The sequence below is a fragment of the Dama dama genome, chromosome 33 (assembly GCF_033118175.1).
Source record: "Dama dama isolate Ldn47 chromosome 33, ASM3311817v1, whole genome shotgun sequence".
In the NCBI taxonomy this organism is placed as follows: Eukaryota; Metazoa; Chordata; class Mammalia; order Artiodactyla; family Cervidae; genus Dama; species Dama dama.
In genome coordinates this window covers 2,923,240-2,949,513 of record NC_083713.1, presented here as the reverse complement: position 1 = coordinate 2,949,513, position 26,274 = coordinate 2,923,240, and the positions used below count along the sequence as shown (strand labels likewise).

General features: G+C 43.6%; 1 protein-coding gene across 1 annotated transcript; it reads right to left on the bottom strand.

Annotated features, from left to right (window-relative positions):
* Nucleotides 1-23,268: 23,268 nt before the first annotated feature.
* LOC133050935 (cyanocobalamin reductase / alkylcobalamin dealkylase) lies at nucleotides 23,269-25,475 on the bottom strand. Its single transcript, XM_061135241.1, has 2 exons — nucleotides 25,014-25,475; nucleotides 23,269-24,089 (listed from the first exon to the last, which is right to left on the bottom strand). Exons 1-2 carry the CDS (start codon nucleotides 25,440-25,442, stop codon nucleotides 23,676-23,678), a joined length of 843 nt encoding a protein of 280 aa, XP_060991224.1. The 5' UTR covers nucleotides 25,443-25,475; the 3' UTR covers nucleotides 23,269-23,675.
* Between the last annotated feature and the right edge of the window lie 799 nt (nucleotides 25,476-26,274).

The window sequence follows — 26,274 nt, the reverse complement described above, 5'->3', positions numbered from 1 at the left end:
AGCAGCTTCACCAAATGCCCCATTAAAATGCAGTCAACTCCAAGGGGAGGTGAAAAAAAAGGAAGGGGGTGGTGGTCCAGAGGGCTTGGAAAAGTTTTTCCTAACCAAAACTATTGCCCGCACCCACATACCTGTGTGCCTGAAATTAACCACTGAAAATGTCTGCTGTAAGGCAAATTATCATCTTTAACATTTTGCTTGGATCTTTGGAGAGGCTCCTTAACAAAGAAGAAGGTCTTAATGGTATATGACACCAGACAAATACATTGTGATTGAACATGGCAGAATGACTAGACAGTGGTCTGAAATGTATTAGGACCCATCAGGTACACATAGCAGCAGGTGCCTACTTTACCATCATCATTTCACATCAGAACAAAGCAACAGATTGCTTTGTGCTCTAATCATTTCCCTGTCATCAGATTTCACTTTTGGTGTCTGATGTCACGGTAAGGTACTTTAGTAGACCCAGTTTCCTTGATTACTTGAATAATTCACATTTTGATTCTGAATATGGGATGTTTTCAGCAGAACAAAGGCCCTTTAAATGGCAATTGCGATTTCAGCATTGAGACTCAGTTTGTTTGGACTCAAACTTCAAAATGTATTTCCCACACCTTAAGGTCATTTGCCTTCTTCTTTTTGTGGTCAAAAGTTAAGCAAGATGAGGATCGAAAGATAACCATTTGCTTTTGTTAATGAAGAGGTAGTTTTAACCAGAGCTGGTGTAATGATGGTTAGGAGGCCAAGGGCAGATTGCCATGCCTTGCTAAGAAACAAATGCAGGTGGAAAGGTGGAGAAAAATTAATGCAGATAACCTTTTAAGGAGGTTGACTAGGACCAAAAAGAGAAAGTCTTTTATTGAAATGTTTGGATGGATATTGATTGATTGGTTGATTTTAAAGGGCATAGGGGAGACATGAGCATTTCTATTACCTGGGGCAGGGTGGTGGGGGGAGTCAGGTCCTTAGCTTCTCCATCAAAATATTGCAGAAATGTTAATATAGCTGTAAACAAAGAGTCTGTCCAAGGTCATCCAGCCAACTGACCAAAGCATCAGAATTAAAATCCTGGTCCTTCAACAGCTTGTTTTCTTGGGCACATGAGGTCTCTCCATTTTGCAACTGTTTTTGATTTCAGTGGGTCATGGGAGGATGAAGGTGGTCATTTCTGTATAACTGCATTTGTAAAGAGCTATAAGGTCCCCTTGGGCAGGGAAGGGATAAGGAGAATAAATACTTGATTAAGTTAACATTTTCCATTTGCCAGACACCAGGCTAAGTGCTTTACCTAAATAAGTTATTCAACCCTCACAGCAACATATAAAGAAGATTAAGTTATTATCTTTTCACAGACAAAGAAATTGTGGCTCGAAGAGATTTAGTAATTCACCTGAAATCACACCAGCAAAAGCCAAACAAAAAAAGGGGGGGTTTTAACCAGTAGATTATCCCATCTCTCATATGCTATTTCAAATCCTGAAAGATGATGCTGTGAAAGTGCTGCACTCAATATGCCAGCAAATTTGGAAAATTCAACAGTGGCCACAGGACTGGAAAAGGTCAATTTTCATTCCAATCCCAAAGAAAGGCAATGCCAAAGAATGCTCAAACTACTGCACAATTAGTGATATTTTTAAATATCACAATTCATTTTTTCTAGGTACAGTCACATTTTTGTCCTGTTTTATTTCCAGAAAATGCTGTGAGACAACTGAGAACGTCAACTCCATTTGAGAATAGGGACAATGAAACATATTCTCTCTCTCTCCCCTGCTCCCACTTCTCTCTCATACACACACATACACACACCATTAGGGAGGAAAGCCCATTAGAATGGAAATAATAGAGCCTAGATAGCTCAGTGGCCGAATTTGCCACAGAGCTGCCAGGACACTTAAGAGAAGAGATTCAGTCCTCTGCTGTTTTTAGCCAGCAGCACCCGGTGTCCAGGGTAAAGGAAATAAACCCATTCCATCAAAATGCCAGAATGTATGCCCACAAGCAGGTTTATCGGAAGACCAGGTGAGAGGACTCATAAATAATAACTAGGAAAACTATTTCCAAGTGGATCAAACTCTTAAAATAATAAACGCAGCAGATCTTGACCACTACTAGAATTCTTTCCTCTCCCCAGTGAACTATAATGAGTCTCTTGGCATCACAGGGCTCTGTGCTGAGATGAGAATTTGCAATTAGCTTTAAGAATAAAAGAGTAAGTACAAATTGGCCCCATATAGCCTTGATTCATAACATACCACTTAAAAGACAGTATCCATCAGTTACAAAAAAGAGTCTCTGTGTGAAGGTCAGCCTAGGTATGGTTTGTTTGTAATTTTTGTGCAAGAGCTATGTCTTACTCATCGTTGCATCCCCAGCACCCAGCATAATGTCTGGCACATTGTTAGTACCCAATAAGTTTTGTTTAGTGATTAGTGAATATTAGCCAGGATATAATGATGCCATGTCTGCCACTTTGCTCCAGTTCTCTAAAACCAAGGAATATATTTAGGATTATATTAATCAAATATACTTAGTTGGATGAAGGTAACACTGGATTGACATCAAACAGCTCTAGCCTGAATTTCCTAGGGAATTGCCTCAACTTTTAACTTACATGGTTTGTAGCATTCTGATTTAATGGAAGCAATTCCATTATTAATGGGTGAGTTTCTAGATCAGCTTGTAAAATTCAGTCAGTTAGTTCAGTCATTCAGTCATGTCCAGCTCTTTGCAGCGCCATGGACTGCAGCACACCAGGCCTCCCAGTCCATCACCAACTCCCAGAGCTTGCTCAAACTCATGCCCATAGAGTCGGTGATGCCATCCAACCATCTCATTCTCTGTCATCCCCTTCTCCTCTTGCCTTCAATTTTTCCCAGCAGCAGGGTCTTTTCAAATAAGTAAGTTCTTTGCATCAGGTGACCAAAGAATCGGAGTTTCAGCTTCAACATCACTCCTTCCAATGAATATTCAGGACTGATTTCCTTCAGGATGGACTGGTTGGATCTCCTTGCAGTCCAAGGGACTCTCAAGGGTCTTCTCCAACACCACAGTTCAAAAGCATCAATTCTTTGGCACTCAGCTTTATGACCCAACTCTCACATCCATACATGACTACTGGAAAAACCATAGCTTTGACTAAATGGACCTTTGCTGGCAAAGTAAGTCTCTGCTTTTTAATATACTGTCTAGGTTGGTCATAACTTCCCTCCCATGAAGTAAGCGTCTTTTAATTTCATGGCTGCAGTCACCATCTGCAGTGATTTTGGAGCCCCCCAAAATTAAGGCTCTCACTGTTTCCATTGTTTCCCCATCTACTCACTATGAAGTAATGGGACTGGATGCCATGATCTTAGTTTTTTTAATGTTGAGTTTTAAGCCTGCTTTTTTACTCTTCTCTTTCAGTTTCATCAGGAGGCTCTTTAGTTTCTCTTCACTTTCTGCCATAAGGGTGGTGCCATCTGCATATCTGAGGTTATTGATATTTCTTCCGGCAATCCTGATTCCAGCTTGTGCTTCATCCAGCCCAGCATTTCGCATGATGTACTCTGCATATAAGCTAAATAAGCAGGTGACAATATACAGCTTTGATGTACTCCTTGTAAAATTATTTTATCAGAATATAGAAAACTAATGGCATTCAATTATATTACAGACCTGTTTTCCCATTGTAATAATTCTTACTTGGCAATATTTATTTGAAGTTCCAGTCTAAGATGGCAGAAAGAGACTACCTGCTGTTCAGATTCAGGAATTCCTTCTTAACTCTCCACTCTTTCTTACCTTCCATTACCTGTATTCACCTACCCACCTTCATCCAAATAAAGCCTACTTCTCCTCCTGTTTTCTGAATCACAGTGAGTAGCACTTGTCATCTACCATTGACTAAAGTCTGACACTTTGGAGCCATTCTCCCTTAGTGTGCCCCCTCACTCACATTACATAGATCCCCATCCACACAGACATGTCTAGTGGGCTACCAGGTACTGATGATTCTATCCCAGCCACTGCTTTAGTTTAGGACATTATCTTTCTCGACTACTTCATATGGTTTCTGGGTTACAGAGAGAAGAAATCTGTAAATATGGCAAGTCTTCTTGCCATTTCCATGCATAGAAAATTTACCTGAATTCATAAGTTAGTACATATACTCAGGTGAAGACAACACTGAGGTAATAAATAAGGTTTTAGTAGTGGATAAACTCTCCAAAGAAGGACACAATCTTTCATCAGGACCTTGGAGAGAACCAGCAAAGGTAGCTGATAAATAGAACTAGGCAAGTTCTGTCAAAACTAGGATTATAAATGGGCAAATACTGGAAAGAAGTCAGCTTAGACTTTCCAGCCACAGGTTGACTTTCTGATCCTTAAATGCTTCAAGTCTAGTCCTGTGACAGGCTTTTGCATCAGATGTTTCCCTTGATTGCAACCCTCTTCCCCCATATCTTTGCATTGCTGTCACCTTCTCACCATTCAGGTCTCAATCCAAATGACTGTGCAGTACAGCTTTTCCTCAATTACTCCTATCCCATTTCCCCATTTTACTTTCTTCATAACAATTATCACTGCTTGAAACTGTGTTATTTATTCATTTGTTTACATGACTATTGTCTCCCTAGGCTTCACAGAGAGTAAGCTTTGTGGGTGAATAGACCATGTCTATGTGATTAACTGTCATATATCTTTAGTGTTTAAAACATATCTGTCACCTAGGAGGCAGTCTATAAATATTTGACAAATGAGAAAATGAAATAAGACAGGCAATTAGATTTGAAATTTAGGAGACTAGTGAGGACCTTGAACTGAGAAGTTGGAGCTAATATCAGACACTAATTATTGAGTTTGGAGAAATAGGATTCAAGATGCCATGTATAGATTTGTGTTCGCATGACCCATGTAGGGCCAAACATCAAACACACCCATTGGGTAGCATGCATACCAATACTACATTTTAATTTCTAGAATAATTACTATAGTTTGAATAAAAGCAAGATAGCCCTTATTTTGATCTCTGCAAAAGGAACAACACTTTTCCCTGCATTTTCTCTAGAAAGGGATTTTTATTCTCTCAGTGGCATTAAGTGGGAACTGACCAAGCAAATCAGTGGGTGGGTTGTTTGACCACTCCAGAGGTCAGTGAGTTAGGACTATTTCCCTTGAGCCCTCACTTCCAGAATTCTTAGAAATGAGAGAGTCCTGTGGCTTGGAAGCTTGGATCTTGCAATTTGTCTCTGCAAATGGAGAAGGCATACAAAGGGTGCTAGGGCAAACTATATTAAAATCCTATATTATATAGGATTTTAATTAGGTACACATGTTTCATTTGGCCAATGCAGAGGTTTTAAATGTTTTTGATTAGTCACCAACATTATAAAAATCAGGAGATTTCATATAAAGAAAGATTTCCAGCCTCTCTTAGAAATACAGAAGTTCTAGAAGTACTAGCCCTTGATTTCCCACATGACAAAAATCACCTGACATGGAGTGGCAGCTGCCCCTTCAAACAGGACTTGTAGTCTCAACACCGCCTCTGTCTCCAGGTCTCCACCTACTTCACTCATTTACCATAACTACATGGCCTTTGAAGGTGTTTGAGTCTGAGGTCCTCCACTATGAAATACAAGAATTAGATGATTCTAAGAATTGGAGACATGGGAATAATTATGAAGGTAAACTATCTATAAGGAATTACAGTGTGCATTTCCCCCAAAAAGCAACTAATTTTTGGTATATTGCTATGGGTATGAAACTTGTATGTATTATAAGATATTTATGAGGATATTGACACCATTCACACAGTGGCTCCCTAAAAGAAGATCTAAGGAAATTGTGTTTATGTGTGTATGTGTTCACACATACACACAGATATGCACAGAGTAGCTACTCAGTAAATATTTCTTGAATAAAGTAATGAGAGGCTCAAGAGCATTCATCAAAACCCCAAGCAATAATAAATATTATGAACTGCTGCTGTACACCTCACAGCTTATGAACTCACTCTACTTCTCTTTTTTCTCTTATTTTCCCCCAGTTGTAGTCCAAGACTGAGAATCTAATTGAGATATAATGAAAATTTATTAATTAATTGTAAATAGAACGGGTTGATCAAGCATCAGTTAGCCTACCTGCATTAGTTTGATGTGGTCTGAGAGTGAATTCATTACTATAGTGAAACCAGAACTTCTTAGTTTGGAGATATGGATTCTGGCCCTGATTCTGCCACTAACTGTAGTTCTTTGAATAAGTCACTTGGCTCTCTGGCCAAAGTTTGATCATCCATAAAATTATATGGTCTTCAGGGCTTCTCTTTGCTTTATGATCTCTCTTTATGTGAAAAACAAAGACACATCAGAGGTAAGAGCTAGAAACTCAGAGCCAGCAATGTCTAGCAAGGAAAGACCAAGAAGAGATTTTTTCCCCCCAATAATTAAGGCAAGGAAGTCTCCAAACGCATGGGCAACAATCCATGGAGGGACAAGAGTGGAATGTGAACTCATTAGCAGAATGTTGAGTAAACATTTCCTTTTACAAAAATCTTTCATTAACAAAAATGAGGTAGAGCTCAGAATCAATGCTTTATTTAGTCTTACATTCACGTCACCTAATGCAGCGTCAGGCACAGATGGACAGTTCAGTAACTTTCAGTGAATGAATTATGTGTGGTTTTCTACTGCTGCATAACAAACCACCCCAATTTAATGGCTTAAAATGACTTTACCTTTTACAGTTCCAGAGGTTGACTAGGCTCAATGGGAAGTTCTTCTGGTGGTTTCACTTGGATTCTCTCGTGTGCTTGCAGTCAGGTAGCAGCTTAGCATGGGTTCATCTGGAGGCTCAAGCAGGATACTGGGTTGACATGGTCTCCCTCCCTCTCCATAGTCTCAAGTTTCTTCCTCTCTATGTAGACTCTACATGTGGTCTTTGCAGCAGGGAAACCAGACCTCTTACATGGTGGTGGCTCAGGCATCCCCAAAGTACAAAATCAGAAAACTGCCATTGTCCATTGGTTAAAACAGATCACTGGGCCAGCCCAGATTCAACGAGTAGGGGAACCACAGAAGAATATGAACAGGAGGTGTGATTCATTGGGGCATGTTCATAGACTAGCCACCCCAGTTTGCCTTCACTTTGGGCCCTTAACTTCCAAAGAGATAAGAAACAGGTTTAGAGTTATACAGCTACAAACATAGGCCATTTTAATGAAAACGGAAGAATGACTCAGAGCCAGAACCCAGAGGATAAAACCAAGAGCAGAGGGAAACCATTCCTAAAAAGCAAAACTGTACCTTAATCAAGGACTATCCTCTGCCTTGAGTTAGAGAAATTGGGATATGCACCAGGTTGGATTTTAGAATTGCTATAAATCAGGAAATGCTCATGTCTCCCTTTTCTCCTCTTTTTGAACATGGGAGTCTGCTGAAGTTTTTCTGTCTCTTTCACCATTACATGAAAGAGATGGGCTGGGGGTGGGTGGATAATCTGCTCTTCTTCACTGGTCTCTGCACCTGAGAAAGTGCATATGAGAAGATGCCTTCGAGCAGTCACATCCATACCAGCACTTGATTTTGTTGACAATATCCTGGAATTTAAACTGATATCATATTTAGGATGAGATTTGCGGAGGTAAGCACATTTTTCATGTAGAAAGTCCATGAATCAATAAGAGCCAGAGGATGGTACCCCGGTCTCCAAAGATGGCTCCCAATGAACCACATCTCTTTGAATTTACATCATGTGTAGACCCCTCCATCATTGAAGCTGGGCTTTCCTGGGACTTGATTTAAATAACAGAATATGGCAGAACTGACACTATACCAGCTAGAGCCTAAGCTTTATAGACCTGGCAGCTTCCACTTTTTAGTTTTGAAAACCTTGAGTCTTCACATAAGAAGTCTGGCTTTCCTTCTGGAAAGATCACATTGACAGAAAACGTAGAGAGGCCACACGGAGAGACAGAGGAGGCCACTTAAAGTGGGAAAGAGGAGCAGCTATCCTGGCATCTCAGCCAAGCCTCCATCTAACTACAACTGCGTGACAGAACTCAAGAGTGATCAGCAGAAGAACTGCCCCGATGACCGTAGGCATCCCACAGAAATATGAAAGGTAATAAAATCATTGTTTTAAGCCACCAAGGTTTTCAATAGCTTATTAATGCAGCTATAGATGAATAAAACAGTATACATAAATGAATATGGACAAAGTACCCTATTTAGGGGAGTTACAGTTTCACATACTAACCATAAAGTTCTTTTCTCTATTCAAGAAATATTTACTAAGCCCCTACATCAGTTAACACATCCTTCTTATGTATAAAAGAAAGATTTAGGCTTATGGAAAAACATCTTTAATTGAAAACTGGAATGTTTAGTTGAAAAAAACTTTCATCTATCATTTGCTCCAGCATCCTCAGGCCTCAGGGGAGATAATTTCGATACATTAGCAACAGGAAACTATTGCAAACTCTTGGGGGAACAGTGACATGATGGAAATGGTATTTGGAAAGTTTCATTTGGCAGTAGAAAACAGGGTTAGTGGCAGGGTTAGTGAGGTTAGTGAGGCAGTTTTGCTTTTTGCATCTAAATCTTAGATGCAAGTTGATCTGGATTGAAACCAGGGTAAATGGAAGAGGAAAGAACTTGATTACAGATCTTGAAATTTTGTTGAAAGAGTAAAAGAGAACATGTCCAAGATTACAGAAGCTGGGAGAATAATGGTGACAACAACAACTAAAGGAAGAATGTGGGACACTTGGAAAAAGAGTCATGAATGGGAAGAACAGATCCGTACAGATTTGGATTTAATCATTTGGATAAGAGGAAAATTGAACAGAGCTATCTGATAGGCAGCTGGTATTTCGTTAACTTAAAAACAAAACAAACAAGCAAAAAGACTAGGGCAGCAAACTACAGTGAGAGAAAGGATAAGGATTCAGGAGATGATGACCTGCTTCTATGCTTACACCCTTGGATTCAACACGGCTTTGCCACACCAGCCAGTGAACCGTGTGGTCTAGGCCACAATGTCTAGATCTGAGACCTGGAATTCTGCAGACCTATCCAGTCATCCTGCTTCTAATGAAGATCCTAATGCATGTGGGAGGATCCAGGAAACAGTGGAGGGCTGAGTGCTAGCAAGGAGCAGATATCAAAGACCAAATCTCTGTGGAGCAGCCAGTGGCTAAGCTAGCAAAATTTGAACACAGAGCATATCATTTTCTGACTTCTCCCTCAAATTATCTTCAAAGTGGTACAATTTCATTACTGATTGTCTTGGACTGAATGTTTGTGTCCCACCTCAAATTTATTTCTTGAAGCCCTAACCCTAAGGTATAGCATCAGGAGGTAGGGCTTTGGGGATGTGATTAAATTTAGATGATTTCATAAAGGTGGAGCCCCCATGGTGGGACTAGTGCCCTTATAAGAAGAGGAGTAGACATCAGAGTTTCCTTTCTCTACCATGTGAGGATACAGCAACAAGACAGCCATTTGCAATCCAAGAAGAGAGCCCTTACCAAGAACCAAACTGGCCAGAATCTTCACCCTGGACTTACCAGCCTCCAGAACTGTGAGAAACAAATGTCTGTTGTTTAAGCCAGCCAGCATGTGGTATGTTTTATAGCAGCTCATGCTGACTAAAACACTTTATCCTTTAAGTAGATACTATATTCTATATGGAAGTGAATTTGGTGAACTTCCAATAAGTTCATAATGGTTTAGCATAAATGGAAAAGAATTCACAGTCCCTTGAACTGCTAGGAGACCAACCCAGTCAATCTGAAAATAAATCAACCCTGAATACTCATTGGAAGGACTGATGTTGAAGCTGAAGCTCCAAAACTTCAGGCACCTGATGTGCAGAGCCAACTCACTGGAAAAGACCCTGATGTTGGGAAAGACTGAGGGCAGGAGGAGAAGAGGGTGACGGAGGATGAGATGGTTGGATGGCATCATCGACTCAATGGGCATGAGTTTGAGCAAACTCCTGGAGATAGTGAAAGACAGGAAGCCTGACATGCTGCTGTCCATGGGGCCACAAAGAATTGGACATGACTTAGCAACTGAAAAACAACAAAAGCTCCCTTTGGGATCACTTTGTGCCTCCAACACCTGTGGCACTAGATATTCTTGCATTTAAGCTGTAAAGCAAAAATAAACAATGCTTGTGAAGATGATGGAACAGAAGCTGAGTTCCTTTAGTTCTAACATTCTATGTGACCACATGCTTCCTATTTGTGTTCAAAAGTTTAGAACATGAAACACCCCACCCTGCCTTCTCCCACTGATGATTTGAAAGAATAGCAGTAAAACATGTACATTACCATATGTAAAATAGATGACCAGCGCAAATTCAATGCATGAAGCAGGGAATCCAAAGCCTGCTCTGGGAAAACCAGAGAGAGAGGGTGGGGAGGAAGGTGGGAAGGGCGTTCAGAATGGGGGAGGGGGAAACATGAATACCTGTGGCTGATTCATGTTGATGCATGGCAAAAACTATCACAATATTGTAAGGTAGTTATTCCCCAATTAAAGTGAGTTACTCAATTTAAATAAATAAATAAATAAAACACTGAAACAGAGTGACCAGGGTGATTATTCGAAAACATGCTCAAATGAAACTGAAATCCAAATACCTCTGTAATGTACTCCTCAAGTGTGCAGTTGGGCCCTTGTGTGTTAAGGGCCCATTCTAGCTACATAATCCAATTAAATCTCAATAGTATTGCAGTAACTGTTTAGGTCTTCAGTTCAGTTCAATCGCTCAGTCGTGTCCAACTCTTTGCAACTCCATGGACTGCAGCACACCAGGCTGTCCATCACCAACTCCCAGAGTTTCCTCAAACTCATCTCCATTGAGTTGGTGATGCCATCCAACCAGTTTGTCCTCTGTCATCCCCCTCTCCTCCTGCCTTCAATCTTTCCCAGCATCAAGGTCTTTTCAAATGAATCAGTTCTTCACATTAGGTGGTCAAAGTATTCGAGTTTCAGCTTCAGCATCAGTCCTTCCAATGAATATTCAGGACTGATCTCCTTTAGGATGGACTGGTTGGATCTCCTTGCAGTCCAAGGGACTCTCAAGAGTCTTCTCCAACACCACAGTTCAAAAGCATCAATTCTTCCGTGCTCAGCTTTCTTTATAGTCCAACTCTCACATCCATTCATGACTACTGGGAAAACCATAGCTTTGACTAGACGGACCTTTGTTGGCAAAGTGTCGTCTCTATTTTTTAATATGCTGTCTTGGTCGGTCATAACTTTCCTCCCAAGGAGTAAGCGTCTTTTAATTTCATGGCTACAGTAAACATCCGCAGTGATTTTGGAACCCCCCAAAATTAAGTCTGCCACTGTTTCCACTATTTCCCCATCTATTTGCCATGAAGTAATGGGACCAGATGCCATGATCTTAGCTTTCTGAATGTTGAGCTTTAAGCCAACTTTTTCACTCTCCTCTTTTACTTTCATCAAGAGGCTCTTTAGTTCCTCTTCACTTTCTGCCATAAGGGTGGTGTCATCTGCATATCTGAGGTTATTGATATTTCTCCCGGCAAACTTGATTCCAGCTTGTGCTTCCTCCAGCCCAGCGTTTCTCATGATGTACACTGTATATAAGTTAAATAAGCAGGGTGACAATATACAGCCTTGATGTACTCCTTTTCCTATTTGGAACCAGTCTGTTGTTCCATGTCCAGTTCTAACTGTTGCTTCCTGATCTGCATACAGATTTCTCAAGAGGCAGTTCAGGTGGTCTGGTATTCCCATCTCTTTCAGAATTTTCCACAGTTAGATAACAGTTTTTCTTTTAGGAAGGAATATTTTATTATTATTTACTGGCATATGACAATAATAAAAAAAGACCAACTCACAGATGGTTTTATAATTTAAAAAATTTCGTTGCAAAAAATGTACCCACTCATTTCCTGCACCCAGGGAAAACCATTCATATCCTTCTTCCTTGGTATGCCAGATAGGGCCTGATTCTCAAAAACAGCATAACAATATGGCATTAAACAGCCTCAATTCCTAGTATGAATGGACACAGACCAGAATTAAAAGACAGATTGGCATGAGGTCATTTCTACATGATTGTACAATCCACACAGGACTATTTAACTATCAAAGAAATCAAGTAACTTGCCTAATTACCTAGTTAATGAATTGCTAAATGAGACAGATTTCTGTATCTCACCAATATGTACCTTCTCTCTTTCCTTGGCACTCTACTGGATCATGTTCCCAGTCCCTTTACATCTAGGTGGAACCATGTGACTAGTTCTAGCAATGGAATGAGTTAACTTCTGGCATTTACAGCCCTGGCCCTTAAACCCACCAGATTCTCCATGTTCTTTTTCTTTTCTTGTCTCCTGGCTGGTTGCAGAAGATCCAGTGGAGGACCCAGAGAACACACTAGGTGGAAGGAGCCTTGGTCCCTGAATCTCTACGTGAATATACACGAGTGTGATCATGCACAAGTTAGCCAGCTGGAGGACAAGATACCATCCCAACTGAGCCCTCTTAGACCTGGCAGCCAGCCAGCTCTGCATATCATCACAGATATGAGTGAAGAGTGTTAGTTGTTCAACCATGTCCAACTCTTTGCAATCCCATGGACTGTAGCCCACCAGGCTCCTCTGTCCATGGAGTTCTCTAGGCCTGAATACTGGAGTGGGTTGCCACTTCCTTCTCCAGGGGATCTTCCTGACCAAGGGATCAAACCTGATCTCCTGCATTGCAGGCAGATTCCTTGCCATCTGAGCCACCAGGGAAATACCATTGCATATGTATAGGGCACCAAATATATAAATATATAGATAAGCAGTGACATAGGAGAGAAATACACCTTTCTGGTGTCAAGCCACTGAGATTTTGATGTTTTTATACCATTGAGATTTTATAGCTGTTACTTCCACACTGACATAATGCCATGATTTGAATCAATGCCAATTTGACTCCAAAGCCTGTGCTCCCGAACAGCACAGAGCATGACTGGTAACAGCCCACCTGCTAGCTCAGTTCACCCACTTTACACTTGGCACAGTAGAAAATGTCCCTAAAATCCCAGCCATGTGATCCCACCAGTGGCACTGGGCTCTAGGAGAACACTTAGGGAAATATCTGTGTCAGTTAACTTTTGCTACATAACAAAACAGTTCAAAACCAGGTGGCCTACAACAACAACAAAAAGAAAAAAGGAAAAAAAAGACATTACTTTGGCTTACAATTTGAGAAGTTGCAGTGTAGGCCTCTTGTGCCTGAGTGGTTCTTGCAGCTTGGGAGCACACTCTGCTAATATCAGCTGGGCACTCATACATCTGTGATCAGCTGTAGAGTTGACTGGCAACTGGCTAGTCTATGATGGCTCGAGTGGGATGGCTTATCTCTGATCATGTGGTATCTCCTCCAGGAAGCAAGCTTGTGCTTGATCATTTGATGGCAGCAGCAGTGGTTGTAAGACCAGCAAGAGGACCAGCCCCAATATACAGGCACTTTTCAGGCTGCTCCCTTGGCCAAATCAAGACACGTGACTGTGCCAAAAGTCAGTGCAGGGGGGCATTATGAAAGGCCTGGATACAGGTAGTGGGAAAAAATTCAGACATTACTACAATCAACCAACCCCAATATCCAAGGTTCACTGGGTGGAGACCAGAGCACAGAACAAGTGTGTCCTAGATGTTCAGTTCAGTTCAGTTCAGTCACTCAGTCGTGTCCAACTCTTTGCAACCCCATGAATCACAGCATGCCAGGCCTCCCTGTCCATCACCAATTCCCGGAGTTTACTCAAACTCATGTCCATTGAGTTGGTGATGCCATCCAGCCATCTCATCCTTTGTCATCCCCTTCTCCTCCTGCCCCCAATCCCTCCCAGCATCAGGGTCTTTTCCAATGAGTCAACTCTTCGCATCAGGTGGCCAAAGTATTGGAGTTTCAGCTTCAGCATCAGTCCTTCCAATGAACACCCAGGCCTGATCTCCTTTATGATGGACTGGTTGGATCTCCTTGCAGTCCAAGGGACTCTCAAGAGTCTTCTCCAACACCACAGTTCAAAAGCATCAATTTTTTGGCACTCAGCTTTTTTCACAGTCCAACTCTCACATCCATACATGACCACTGGAAAAACCATAGATATTAAAGCTCCTCAAATAATTTCTTCCAGCTTCTGACTTCCATACCTGCAGCACTCCCATGATAATACTGATATAATCTAGGAGACAACAGCATCAGTTTGTTGCTTTTTGTGTTTTTCTGTTTTTGTTTTGTTTTGTTAGTTTATTGAAAGCCATGCTTGGGAGGAAATGACCAACTGACTGCTCTTGTGGACGGTTTGGCAGAACCCTGGAGGCAGAGAGCCTTCTCTATCTGACAGAAGGGTGGTTCCACTGGGTGTGAGGAATCTTCTTCCTGCAAAAAAATGAGTCATAATAAGAATAGAGTGCCAGACCTCCTTCGTACTCCTCATGTGGAAAGGAGAGTGTGACCAAATCCCTGGTGAATACAGCCCTTTTCCTAAGAGGGAAGAGATAAAAGGCTGTCAGGGAGAAGAGAACTGCTATTGAAGCTACTGCCTGGTCTACTCTCTCCTAGAAGTTTCCTTTCTGTCTTCATTTCTATGTTCAAGATTTTCTCTTTGTGGCTTGCTGTTATTTCTATAAAAATGCCTTTCACTTGGCAACATCTTAGCCAAGAAAAGCAAAATATCTACCATGAAAAAACACGGCATGTTGAACTTGGTGTTCCTTTAGACTTGAGACGGTGTTCTCAGGGAAACTCTGGAGTTGCCTAAAGGAAGTAAGCCCCTTGTCGTGTATTATGGGTAATGCGGGATGGCTCTGGAGACATTGCAGGGGAATCGGGCCTCATCTCGAGTTGATTTGAGCGTTTTCGTGTTGCATCTCATGTTGCATCTCTAGACTTGTGACAGTCTTCTTGAGGACTATGTGGAATTTCATCTAGGAAGTCAAGGCTCCTTTCGTGTTTGATGGGGAACACGGATGTGGTCTGCATGCAATGCAGTGGAATCGGGCCTCATCTTGAGTTGATTTAGGGTACACAGAGCTCTTTCGTGTTGCTGTGGGGACCTCAGGGTCCCGCTAGACTTGTGACAGTGTTCTTGGGAACTTTCTGGAGGTCTATCAAGGAAGTCAAGGCTCCTTTCGTGTTTGATGAGGAACACGGACTTGCTCTGCCTGCAGCATTGCAATCGGGCTTCATCTCGTGGCGATGGGGAAGTCTCAAGGTTTTTCTTGAGTTGCAGCGGGAATCTGGCGTATGTTCTCATGTTATGGTGGGGATGGCCCTCAAAACTCGTGTTGGTTCAGCGACTTCAGGACTCCTGTCTAGTTGCCAGTGATACCTCGGGATTCTCCTCGAGGCTTGGCAGGGCAATAGGGACGGCTCTTGAGGTGAGACGGGAGACCCAGGCTCCCTTCCCAGTTGCCACAGGGATATTGGGATTCCTATCAGTTTTCAAGTTGAGTCAGGCATCGTCTCCTTTTGACGCCTTGAACACTGAGCTCCTCTCGAGTTGTCAAAGGGATGTGAGGCCTCCTGGCGAGATGAGGCAGGGAACTAGGGCTTTCTCTAGGGTCTCCACAGGGGATTCAGGCATCCCTTCATCTTGGGAGATGAAAGACGAGCCTGCATTCAAGTCACTGCAGGGAAATCTGGCCTTATTTCGAGTCAGGGCATCTCGGTGTCCATTCCATTTGAGACAGCAAACTCAGGGTCCCTCTCACATACCTATAGCTGAGAGAAGACTCCTCTTGAGATGCTTGTGGAACGTTGGCATTCCCCTCGAATCGATGCCAGGGAATCCACTCTGATCTCGAGATGATTTCGGCTACACGGAGCTTTTCTTGAGTTGCTGTGCTGAACTTGGTGTTCCTCTAGACTTGGGACGGTGTTCTCGGGGAATCTCTGGATTTGCCTACAGGAAGTGAAGCCACTTGTTGTGCTTGATGGGGAATGTGGGATTGCTCAGGAGCCAGTGCAAGGGAATCGGGTCTCATCTTGAGTTGATTTGGGGTTCACGGAGCTCTTTCCTGTTGCTGCGGTGACCTCAGGGTCTCTTAAGACTTGTGACAGTGTTCTTGGGGACTCTATGGTGTTCCATCAAGTAAGTCAAGGCTCCTTTCGTGTTTTATGTGGAACCCGGAATTTCTCTGCACAAAATGCAGTGGAATCGGGCATCATCTGGCGGAGAGTGGGAAGTCTCATGGTGTTTCTAGAGTTGCGGCGGGAACCTAGGGTATATTCTCGAGTTAAGACGGGGATGGCCCTTCAAAACTCGTGTTTGTTCAGCGACGTCAGGACTCCTGTCTAGTTGCGAGGGACACCTCGGGATTCTCTTCGAGGATTGGCAGGGCTACAGGGACCCCTCTCAAAGAGAGGCGGGAGACCCAGGGTCCCTTTCCTGGTGCCACAGGGATATTGGGATTAATATCAATTTTCAATAGGAGTCAGGCATCGTCTCCTTTTGAAGAATTGAACTCCGCATGCCTCTCGAGGTTTCAAAAGGATGTGAGGCCTCCTGTAGAGATGAAGCGGGGAACTAGGGCTTTCTCTATGGTCTCCACAGGGTTTTCAGACATCTCTTCATTTTGGGAGATGAAAGACGAGCCTACATTTAAGTCACTGCAGGGAAATCCGGCCTTATTTCGAGTTAGGGCATCTCAGTGTCCATTCCACTTGAGGCAGCAAACTCAGGGTCCCTCTCACATACCTATAGCTGAGAGAAGCCTCCTCTTGAGGTGCTTGTGGAAAGTTGATATTCCTCTTGAGTCGAAGCCAGGGAGTCTGCTCTGATCTCGAGATGATTTGGGGTACATGGAGTTTTTCTCAACTTGCTGTGCTGTCCTTGGTGTTCCTCTGGACTTGGGACGGTCTTCTTGGGGATTCCCTGGAGTTGCCTAAAGGAAGTCAAGCCACTTGTGTTTGATGTGGAACACGAGATGGCTCTGGAGCCAATGTAGGGGAATCGGGCCTAATCGCAAGTTGATTTAGGGTACACGGAGCTTTTTCGTGTTGCTGTGGTGACCTCAGGGTCCCTCTAGACTTGTGACAGTGTTCTTGGGGACTCTCTGGAGTTCCATCAAGGAAGTCAAGGCTCCTTTCATGTTTGATGTGGAACACGGAATTGTTCTGCAGGCAAAGCAGGGGAATCGGGTCTCATCCTGCATTGAGGGGGAAGTCTCATGGTTTTTCTCGAGTTGCGGTGGGAACCTATGGTATATTCTCGAGTTACGACGGGGATAGCCCTTCAAAACTCGTGTTTGTTCAGCGACGTCAAGACTCCTGTCTAGTTGTGAGGGACACCTCGGGATTTCTTCGAGGTTTGGCAGGGCAAAAGGGATGCCTCTCGATGTGAAGCGGGAGACCGAGTGTCCCGTTTCAGTTGCCACAGGGATATTGGGGTTAATATCAATTTTCAAGATGAGACAGGCATCATCTCCTTTAGAAGCATTGAACTCCGTGTTTCTCTCGAGTTGTCAAAGGGATGTGAGGCCTCCTGTCGAGGTGATGCGGGGATCTAGGGCTCTCCTTAGGGTCTCCACAGGGGATTCAGACAACACTTCATCGTGTGAGATGAAAGGCAAGCCTGCATTCAAGTCACTGCAGGGAAATCCAGCCTTATTTTGAGTCAGGGCATCTAGGTGTCCATTCCACTTGAGGCAGCAAACTCAGGGTCCCTCTCACATACTTATAGCTGAGAGAAGCCTCCCCTTGAGGTGCTTATGGAAAGTTGGCATTCCTCTTGAGTCGAAGCCAGGGGATCAGCTCTCATCTTGAGTTGATTTGGGGTACACGGAGCTTATTCATGTAGCTGCGATGACCTCAGGGTCCCTCTAGACTTGTGACAGTGTTCTTGGGGACTCTATGGAGTTCCATCAAGGAAGCCAATGCTCCTTTCGTGTTTGATGGGGAACACGGAATTGCTCTGCACGCAATGTAGGGGAATCTGGCCTCATCTCGTGGCTAGTGGGATGTCTCATGTTTTTTCTCAGTTTTCAGCAGAAACCTGAGGTATATTCACGAGTTATGACGGGGATGGCCCTTCAAAGCTCGTGTTTGTTCAGCGACGTCAAGACTCCTGTCTAGTTGCGAGGGACAACTCAAGATTCTTCTTGAGGCGTGGCAGGGCAAGAGGGACGCCTCTCAAGGGGAGGCGGGAGACCCAGGGTCCCTTTTCAGTTGCCACAGGGATATTGGGATTCCTATCAATTTTCAAGAGGAGTCAGGCTTTGTCTCCTTTTGAAGCATTGAACTCCGCATTCCTCTCTAGATGTCAAAGGGGTGTGAGGCCTCCTGACGAGATGAGGCGTGGAACTAGGGCTTTCTATAGGGTCTCCACAGGGGATTCAGACATCCCTTCATATTGTGAGATGAAAGACGAGCCTGCATTCAAGTCACTGCAGGGAAATCCAGTCTTATTTTGAGTCAGAGCATCTCGGTGTCCATTCCACTTGAGGCAGCAAACTCAGGGTCCCGCTCACATACCTATAGGTGAGAGAAGCCTCCTCTTGAGGTGCTTGTGTAAAGTTGGCGTTCCTCTTGTGTCAAAGCCAGGGAAGCAGCTCTCATCTCGAATTGATTTGAGGTACTTGGAGCTCTTTCTTGCTGCTGCAGTGACCTCAGGGTCCCTCTAGACTTGTGACAGTGTTCTTGGGGACTCTCTGGACTTTCATCAAGTAAGTCAAGGCTCCTTTCGTGTTTTATGTGGAACATGGAATTGCTCTGCACGCAATGCAGGGCATTCGGGCCTCATCTCGCGTCGAGAGGTTATAAAGATAAGGAGGTTATAAAGATTTTAATCCATGAAATTATCCCCAGGTTGGATTGCCATGGAGCTTTCAGAGTGACAATGGTTCTGCCTTTGAAGGTGTTGTAACTCAGGGGATGTCTAAAGCTCTAGGAATAAAATATCACTTACACTGTTCCTGTAAACCCCAATCCTCAGGGAAGTTTGAAAAAGCTAATGACATTATCAAAAGACATCTGCATAAATTAACTCGAGACACAGGACAATTGGTTTAAAGTCCTACTCATAGCTTTAATGAGGAGGGACTGTTTCCTTTTTAATGTATTTGTGGAAAGCCTTTCTTATGCATAGACCTTGTTATAGACCCTGAAGCCTTGGACTTTACTAATTATGTAACTCAGCTCTCAGCTTTTCAACAGGCATTAACAGAACCCTGGGATTGACTCCTGACCCAGCTTGAGTCAAGCAAACCTCTATTTGAGCCAGGAACCGAGGTCCTCATAAAAACATTGGGGTCTGGGGGCCCATCCCTTGAGCCCCTCTGGGAAGGCCCTTATCAGGTTATTCTTTCTTCTCCCACAGCTGTCAAAGTGCCAGGAATTGATTTGTGGGTACATCACACTTGAGTTAAGAAGTGGCACCCTGACCAGAACTAAGTGACTTCATTTTGTGTCTTTACTTTCTATGCTCTGGCTTTGTACTTTTCAAATGGGTGTGATAATCTATGTAAGTCTACTTATGCTGACTCCAAAAATCCTGAGTCTGCCGTTTGAACCTCAAGACAATGCTTGGGCTCACTCCTACACAGCATTTCACAATCAGTCTAACTTCTGGGTCTGTGGAGAGCTCCCCTCTTCATCAGTGGAAGGCTTCCCATGGTGGACATCTCCACTTCAAGGAAAGGACTTTCTCCAAATCTGCAAATACCTTCAACAACAATCACATGTGATGCTTCTTCTTAAACTGATGACATCTAAAGAACACTATGATGGACTGATGTAACTATGGGCATAATGTGACTTTTCATTTTGATTTTAACTTGGTTTAATGACTATTTTGCCTTACATCTGTAACTGTATAATGGGGTTTTCTAACCGTCTAAAAGCTTTTAAGTTACAAATGGTTGTCCAAGCTCCTATGAGTGCCACAGCCTCCTCCAACTATTACTTGGGGCCCCTGGATCAGAGACCCTCATTATTAGGGTTAGGAGAAGATGTTGCCTTAACAATTTAGGGACCACACCCCTAGACAGCAGGAAGTATTTATGAAATGAAAACAACGCCCCTTTCCCTTGGCAACATAATCCTCGTTAAACAAAAGGGGGAAATGAGAAAGTCAATTCCTCGGCAGATTGATAAAAAATCCAGGGGTCCCCAAGGAGAGAGGGGTCTGGAATTCTCAAGGAGGAAGAAAGGACAAACTTTTTTTGTCCCTCTACATTCCTTAGGATTATATAGCAATAATGTATCCTGCTTGAGGACAGTCTCTGGAAAAAAAACTTTGGGCTAATCCTGTTATCTTCAGGTGTAAATTATGGGAGTAGTTCTAGCAAGGTCTTTACAACCTCCAGACATTCTTTTGATTCACTGTAATAACTAATTACCTTGGACGTGTTGCAAGAGAGCATCAAAGGGCAGACACACTTAAACCATAATCACAGGAAACTAGCCAATCTGATCACATGGACCACAGTCTTGTCTAACTCAATGAAACTAAGCCATGCTGTGTGGGGCCACCCAAGACAGAAGGGTCATGGTGGAGAGGTCTGACAGAATGTGGTCCACTGGAGAAGGGAATGGCAAAACACTTCAATATTCTTGCCTCGAGAACCCCATGAACAGTATGAAAAGGCAAAATGATAGGATATTGAATGAGGAACTCCCCAGGTCAGTAGGTGCCCAATATGCTACTGGAGTTCAGTGGAGAAATAACTCCAGAAAGGATGAAGGGATAGAGCCAAAGCAAAAACAATACTCAGTTGTGTATGTGACTGGTGATAGAAGCAAGGTCCAATGCTGTAAAGAGCAATATTGCATAGGAATCTGGAATGTTAGGTCCATGAATCAAGGCAAATTGGAAGTGGTCAAACAGGAGGTGGCAAGAGTGAATGTTGACATTCTAGGAACCAGTCAACTAAAATGGACTAGAATGAGTGAATTTAACTCAGACGACCATTATATCTACTACTGTGGGCCGGAATCACTTAGAAGAAATGGATAGCCATCATGGTCAACAAAAGAGTCTGAAATGCAGTATTTGGATGCAATCTCAAAAATGACAGAATGATCTCTGTTCGTTTCCAAGGCAAACCATTCAATATCACGGTAATCCAAGCCTATACCCCAACCAGTAATGCTGCAGAAGCTGAAGTTGAACAGTTCTATGCAGACCTACAAGACCTTTTAGAACTAACATCCAAAAAAGAGGTCCTTTTCATTATAGGGGGCTGGGATGCAAAAGTAGGAAGTCAAGAAACACCTGGAGTAACTCAAAGGCAAATTTGGCCTTGGAGTACAGAATGAAGCAGGACAAAGGCTAATAGAGTTTTGCCAAGAGAACACACTGGTCATAGCAAATGCCCTCTTCCAACAACACAAGAGAAGAGTCTACACATGGATACCACCAGATGGTCAACACTAAAATCAAATTGATTATATTCTTTACAACCAAAGATGGAAAAGCTCTATACAGTCAGCAAAAACAAGACTGGGAACGGACTGTGGCTCAGATCATGAACTCCTTATTGCCAAATTCTGACTTAAATTGAAGAAAGTGGGGAAAACCACTAGACCATTCAAGTATGACCTAAATCAAATCCCTTATGAATATACAGTGGAAGTGAGAAATAGATTTAAGGGACTTGATCTGATAGACAGAGTGCCTGATGAATTATGGATGGAGGTTTGTGACATTGTACAGGAGACAGGGATCAAGACTATCCCCATGGAATAGAAATGCAAAAAGTCAAAATGGTTGTCTGAGGAGGCCTTACAAATAGCTGTGAAAATAAGAGAAGCAAAAAGCAAAGGAGAAAAGGAAACATATTCCCATTTGAATGCAGAGTTCCAAAGAATAGCAAGGAGAGATAAGAAAGCCATCCTCAGAGATCAATGCAAAGAAATAGAGGAAAAGAACAGAATGGGAAAGACTGGAGATTTCTTCAAGAAAATTAGAGATACCAAGGGAACATTTCATGCAAAAATGGGTTCGATAAAGGATAGAAATGCTATGGACCTAGCAGAAGCAGAAGCTATTAAGAAGAGGTGGCAAGAATACACAGAAGAACTGTACAAAAAGATCTTCATGACCCAGATAATCACAATGGTGTGATCACTCACCTAGAGCCAGACATCCTGGAGTGTGAAGTCAAGTGGGAATTAGAAAGCATCACTACGAGCAAAGCTAGTGGAGGTGATGGAATTCCAGTTGAAGTATTTCAAATACTGAAAGATTATGCTGTGAAAGTGCTGCACTCATAATGCCAGCAAATTTGGAAAACTCAGCAGTGGTCACAGGACTGGAAAAGGTCAGTTTTCATTCCAATTAGAAAGAAAGGTAATCCCAAAAACTGCTCAAAATACCACACAATTATGCTCATCTCACACGCTAGTAAAGTAATGCTCAAAATTCTCCAAGCCAGGCTTCAGCAAGACGTGAACTGTGAACTTCCAGATGTTCAAGCTGGCTTTAGAAAAGGCAGAGGAACCAGAGATCAAATTGCCAATATTTGCTGGATCATCAAAAAAGCAAGAGAGTTCCAGAAAAAAACATCTATTTCTGCTTTATTGACTATGCCAAAGCCTTCAACTGTGTGGATCACAATTTACTGAGGAAAATTCTGAAGGAGATGGGACTACCAGACCACCTGACCTGCCTCTTGAGAAATCTGTATGCAGTTCAGGAAGCAACAGTTAGAACTGGATGTGGAACAACAGACTGGTTGCAAATAGGAAAAGGAGTACGTCAAGACTGTACGTTGTCACCCTGCTTATTTAACTTATATGCTGAGTACATCATGAGAAATGCTGGGCTGGAAGAAGCACAAGCTGGAATCAAGATTGCCAGGAGAAATATCAATAACCTCAGACATGCAGATGACACCACCCTTATGGCAGAAAGTGAAGAAGAACTAAAAAGCCTCTTGATGAAAGTGAAAGAGGAGAGTGAAAAAGTTGGCTTAGAGCTCAACATTCAGAAAACTAAGATCATGGCATCAGGTCCCATCACTCCATGGGAAATTGATGAGGAAACAGAGGAAGCAGTGTCAGACTTTATCTTTTTGGGCTCCAAAATCACTGCAGATGGTGATTGTGGCCATGAAATTAAAAGAAAATTACTCCTTGGAAGGAAAGTTATGACCAACCTAGATAGCATATTAAAAAGCAGAGACACTACTTTGCCAACAAAGGTCCATCTGGTCAAGGCTATGGTTTTTCCAGTGGTCATGTATGGATGTGAGAATTGGACTGTGAAGAAAGTTGAGCACTGAAGCGTTTATGCTTTTGTTTTTTTTTTTTTTTTTTTTTGCTAAGCAATTTCACATTTATTCAGTCACCATGATAACCCTCTGAAGCAGGTACTATTATTTAGGGGATAGTTCCTCCTCAGGCCCTGCAACAGGTAGCATTTTGAAGCACTGCAGAGAAATGGTAACAGGTAGTGATCCCATATTCCAAGGCAGGTGGGAGGTCTGGATCTACTTTGGTCTTCTTTTTGTTGTTGTTGTTGGTCTTCTGTCTTAACCAAACTTTCCTGAGCCTTGTTATTTTCATTTCATTTAGGATCTCTACTATAATTCTTAATCAAAAATAATTATTTTATACCCAAAATAAGTTTCTTCCCTGGCAAAATATTAATAGTAGTGTAAAAGTCTTTAACAGGTGCCAGTGCCCTAAATGAGTATCCCACAGGCAGGGAAGGTATCAGGGACCGGGGGAGGTAGGTGGGGAAGCTGTGGGGCTGAGCCAGCCTCTCCTGGGATTCTGAGGCTTCTTGGGTAACAGTGTAGTGAAGTGAAGCTCTTGGGATGGAGAGCTAGGCTCCTCTGAGGGCTGGGGCAAGCCCAGTAAGGCCAAGCGTTGGGCAGGAGGAGTGGAAAAGTACACCTTCTGCTCTTCTGAGTAGCGCTCCTGAGGTATCACAGCATCCCGGTAAGTCCAGTCACGCCAATGGAAATTGAAGCGTTCAAGCAGGGTTATGCGGTCAGCTCTTGTGGGTACACAGTCAAGGGGCTTTGTGGGTGGCAGATTCGGCACCTCTATTCCTCGCAGCAGCACCACCCCTCGGATGGCAAACCAGCCCCCAAACCTGGGATGTATGCACACACCTGCTATGTGCTGGGGAGAGGGTAAAAAGAAAGCAAGGTCATGGTGGTCATATGGGCACCAATAACTACCATCAGTGCAAGCTAGTTCACTTATTTCTCATTCAACAGAGTGATTCTACATGTGAGCCTGTCAGGGAATTTCCTGGTGGTCCAATGGCTAGGACCCCACGCTGTCACTGCCAAGGTCCCAGGCTCTGTCCCTGGTCAGGGAACTAAGATCCCACAAGCTGTGCTGCGTACACACAGACGTGAACTTCTGTTAGTCTTGGCTGGGCTCCCCTACTCCGTTAACACTTCATGAAGTCACTGGCCCCAGGCAGAGTTTCCTTAAACTGAACCTCAGCTTCCCAGTTTCACCGTGGGTTTAATCACAGCTCTACCTGCTCCATTCTGTCACAGAATAAGAGAATAGTTCTCTAGCCTGATCCCTGGTGGCTCAGATGGTAAACTGCCTGCCAGTGAAGGAGACACGGGTTTAGTCCCTGGGTTGGATTGGGACGATCCCCTGGGTATTCTTGCCCAGAGAATTCTGTGTACAGGAGCCTCGTGGGCTACTGTCCATAGGATTGCAAAGCAAAGAGCTGGACACAACTGAGCAACTAACACTTCACTTTCTCTGACCTGATGTGTCTGCAAGTAGACAAATTGTGGAACTGGATCATTGACCATGGTGCACTCTTGTCCTGGATTATGCCCAGCAGCTCCTTTACCCAGGGAAGGTAGAAGAATGGGACTTGAAATTTTTCTTTTTTTGCGGTGCCACATGGTTAGCAGGATTTCAGTTCTCTAACCACGGACTGAACCAGGACCATGGCAGTGAAAACCTGGAATCCCAACGACTAGACCACCAGGGAATTCGTGGGACTTGAAATCTTGAGGGATTTTTACTTCATTTTCTTTCTCAGCCCCTATTTGCTCATACTTGCCCTCTGACCTGGGTCCCCCAAGGGTCAGACTCCACATCCTGTCGTTGGTAGTAGTAAGCAGCCCCTGCTACATGGGCTGCTGTCTGGGCCAGGATCTTGGGGCGACGGTTGGGGTGTACCTCGTAGTCAGCGATGACTTCTATCTGCAGCTCTGGGAAGCTCTCTCTAACTCGGCCCAGGTGGTAGGCCACACACTGGTCCACAGGGTCAGTCAGTGGTTGGAGGTGGCGGCTCTGCAGGAAGGGCTTGAGGGCCCGGTCAAACATGGCAGGTGTGCTGAGTACCAGGAAGGCCAGTGTGGGTCCTGGCAGGGGCAGGTGGAAGGCTGGAGGCAGGAGTGCATTGTACCATGCCACCTGGAAGGGGTAAACTTCGAAGCCAAAAGGGCACAACGTGTCCTCAATCTTCTGCTTCAGCTCTGCGACTAGCGGCTCCATAGTGCACGTTACACACTGAGCCTGCTGGGGAATGGAGTCGCGTTTATGCTTTTGAACTGTGGTGTTGGAGAAGACTCTTGAGAGTCCCTTGGACTGCAAGGACATCCAACCAGTCCATCCTAAAGGAGATCAGTCCTGGGTGTTCATTGGAACGACTGATTCTGAAGCTGAAACTCCAACAATTTGGCCACCTGGTGCGAAGAGCTGACTCATTGGAAAAGACCCTGATGCTGTGAAGGATTGGGGACAGGAGGAAAAGGGGATGACAGAGGATGAGATGGCTGGATGGCATCACCGACTCAATGTACATGAGGTCGAGTAAACTCCGGGAGTTGGTGACTGACAGGGAGGCTTGGCGTGCTGTGATTCATCGGGTCCCAAAGAGTCAGACATGACTGTGCGACTGAACGGAACTGAACTGATCTGAATAACTAATTAAAACTAAAGTAAAGTTGCTCAGTCGTGTCCAACTCTTTGTGGCCCCATGGACTGTAGCCTACCAGGCTGCTCTGTCCATGGGATTTTCCAGGCAAATGTACTGGAGTGGGTGGCCATTTCCTTCTCCAGGAGATCTTCCTGACCCAGGGATCTAACCTGGGTCTCCAGCATTGCAGACAGATGCTTTACCATCTGAGCTATATAATTCCATTGCTAACAGTTGCAAGGGGCTACTCTTTCTGCCCCCTTCTGAGGCCTATGTCAGAAGCTTTCTCTATCTCCTTTATACTTTAATACAACTTTATTACACAAAAGCTCTAAGCAATCAAGCCTCGTCTCTGGCCCCGAATTGAATTCTTCTCCTCTGGAGGCCAAGAATTCCAGTGTCTTTGCG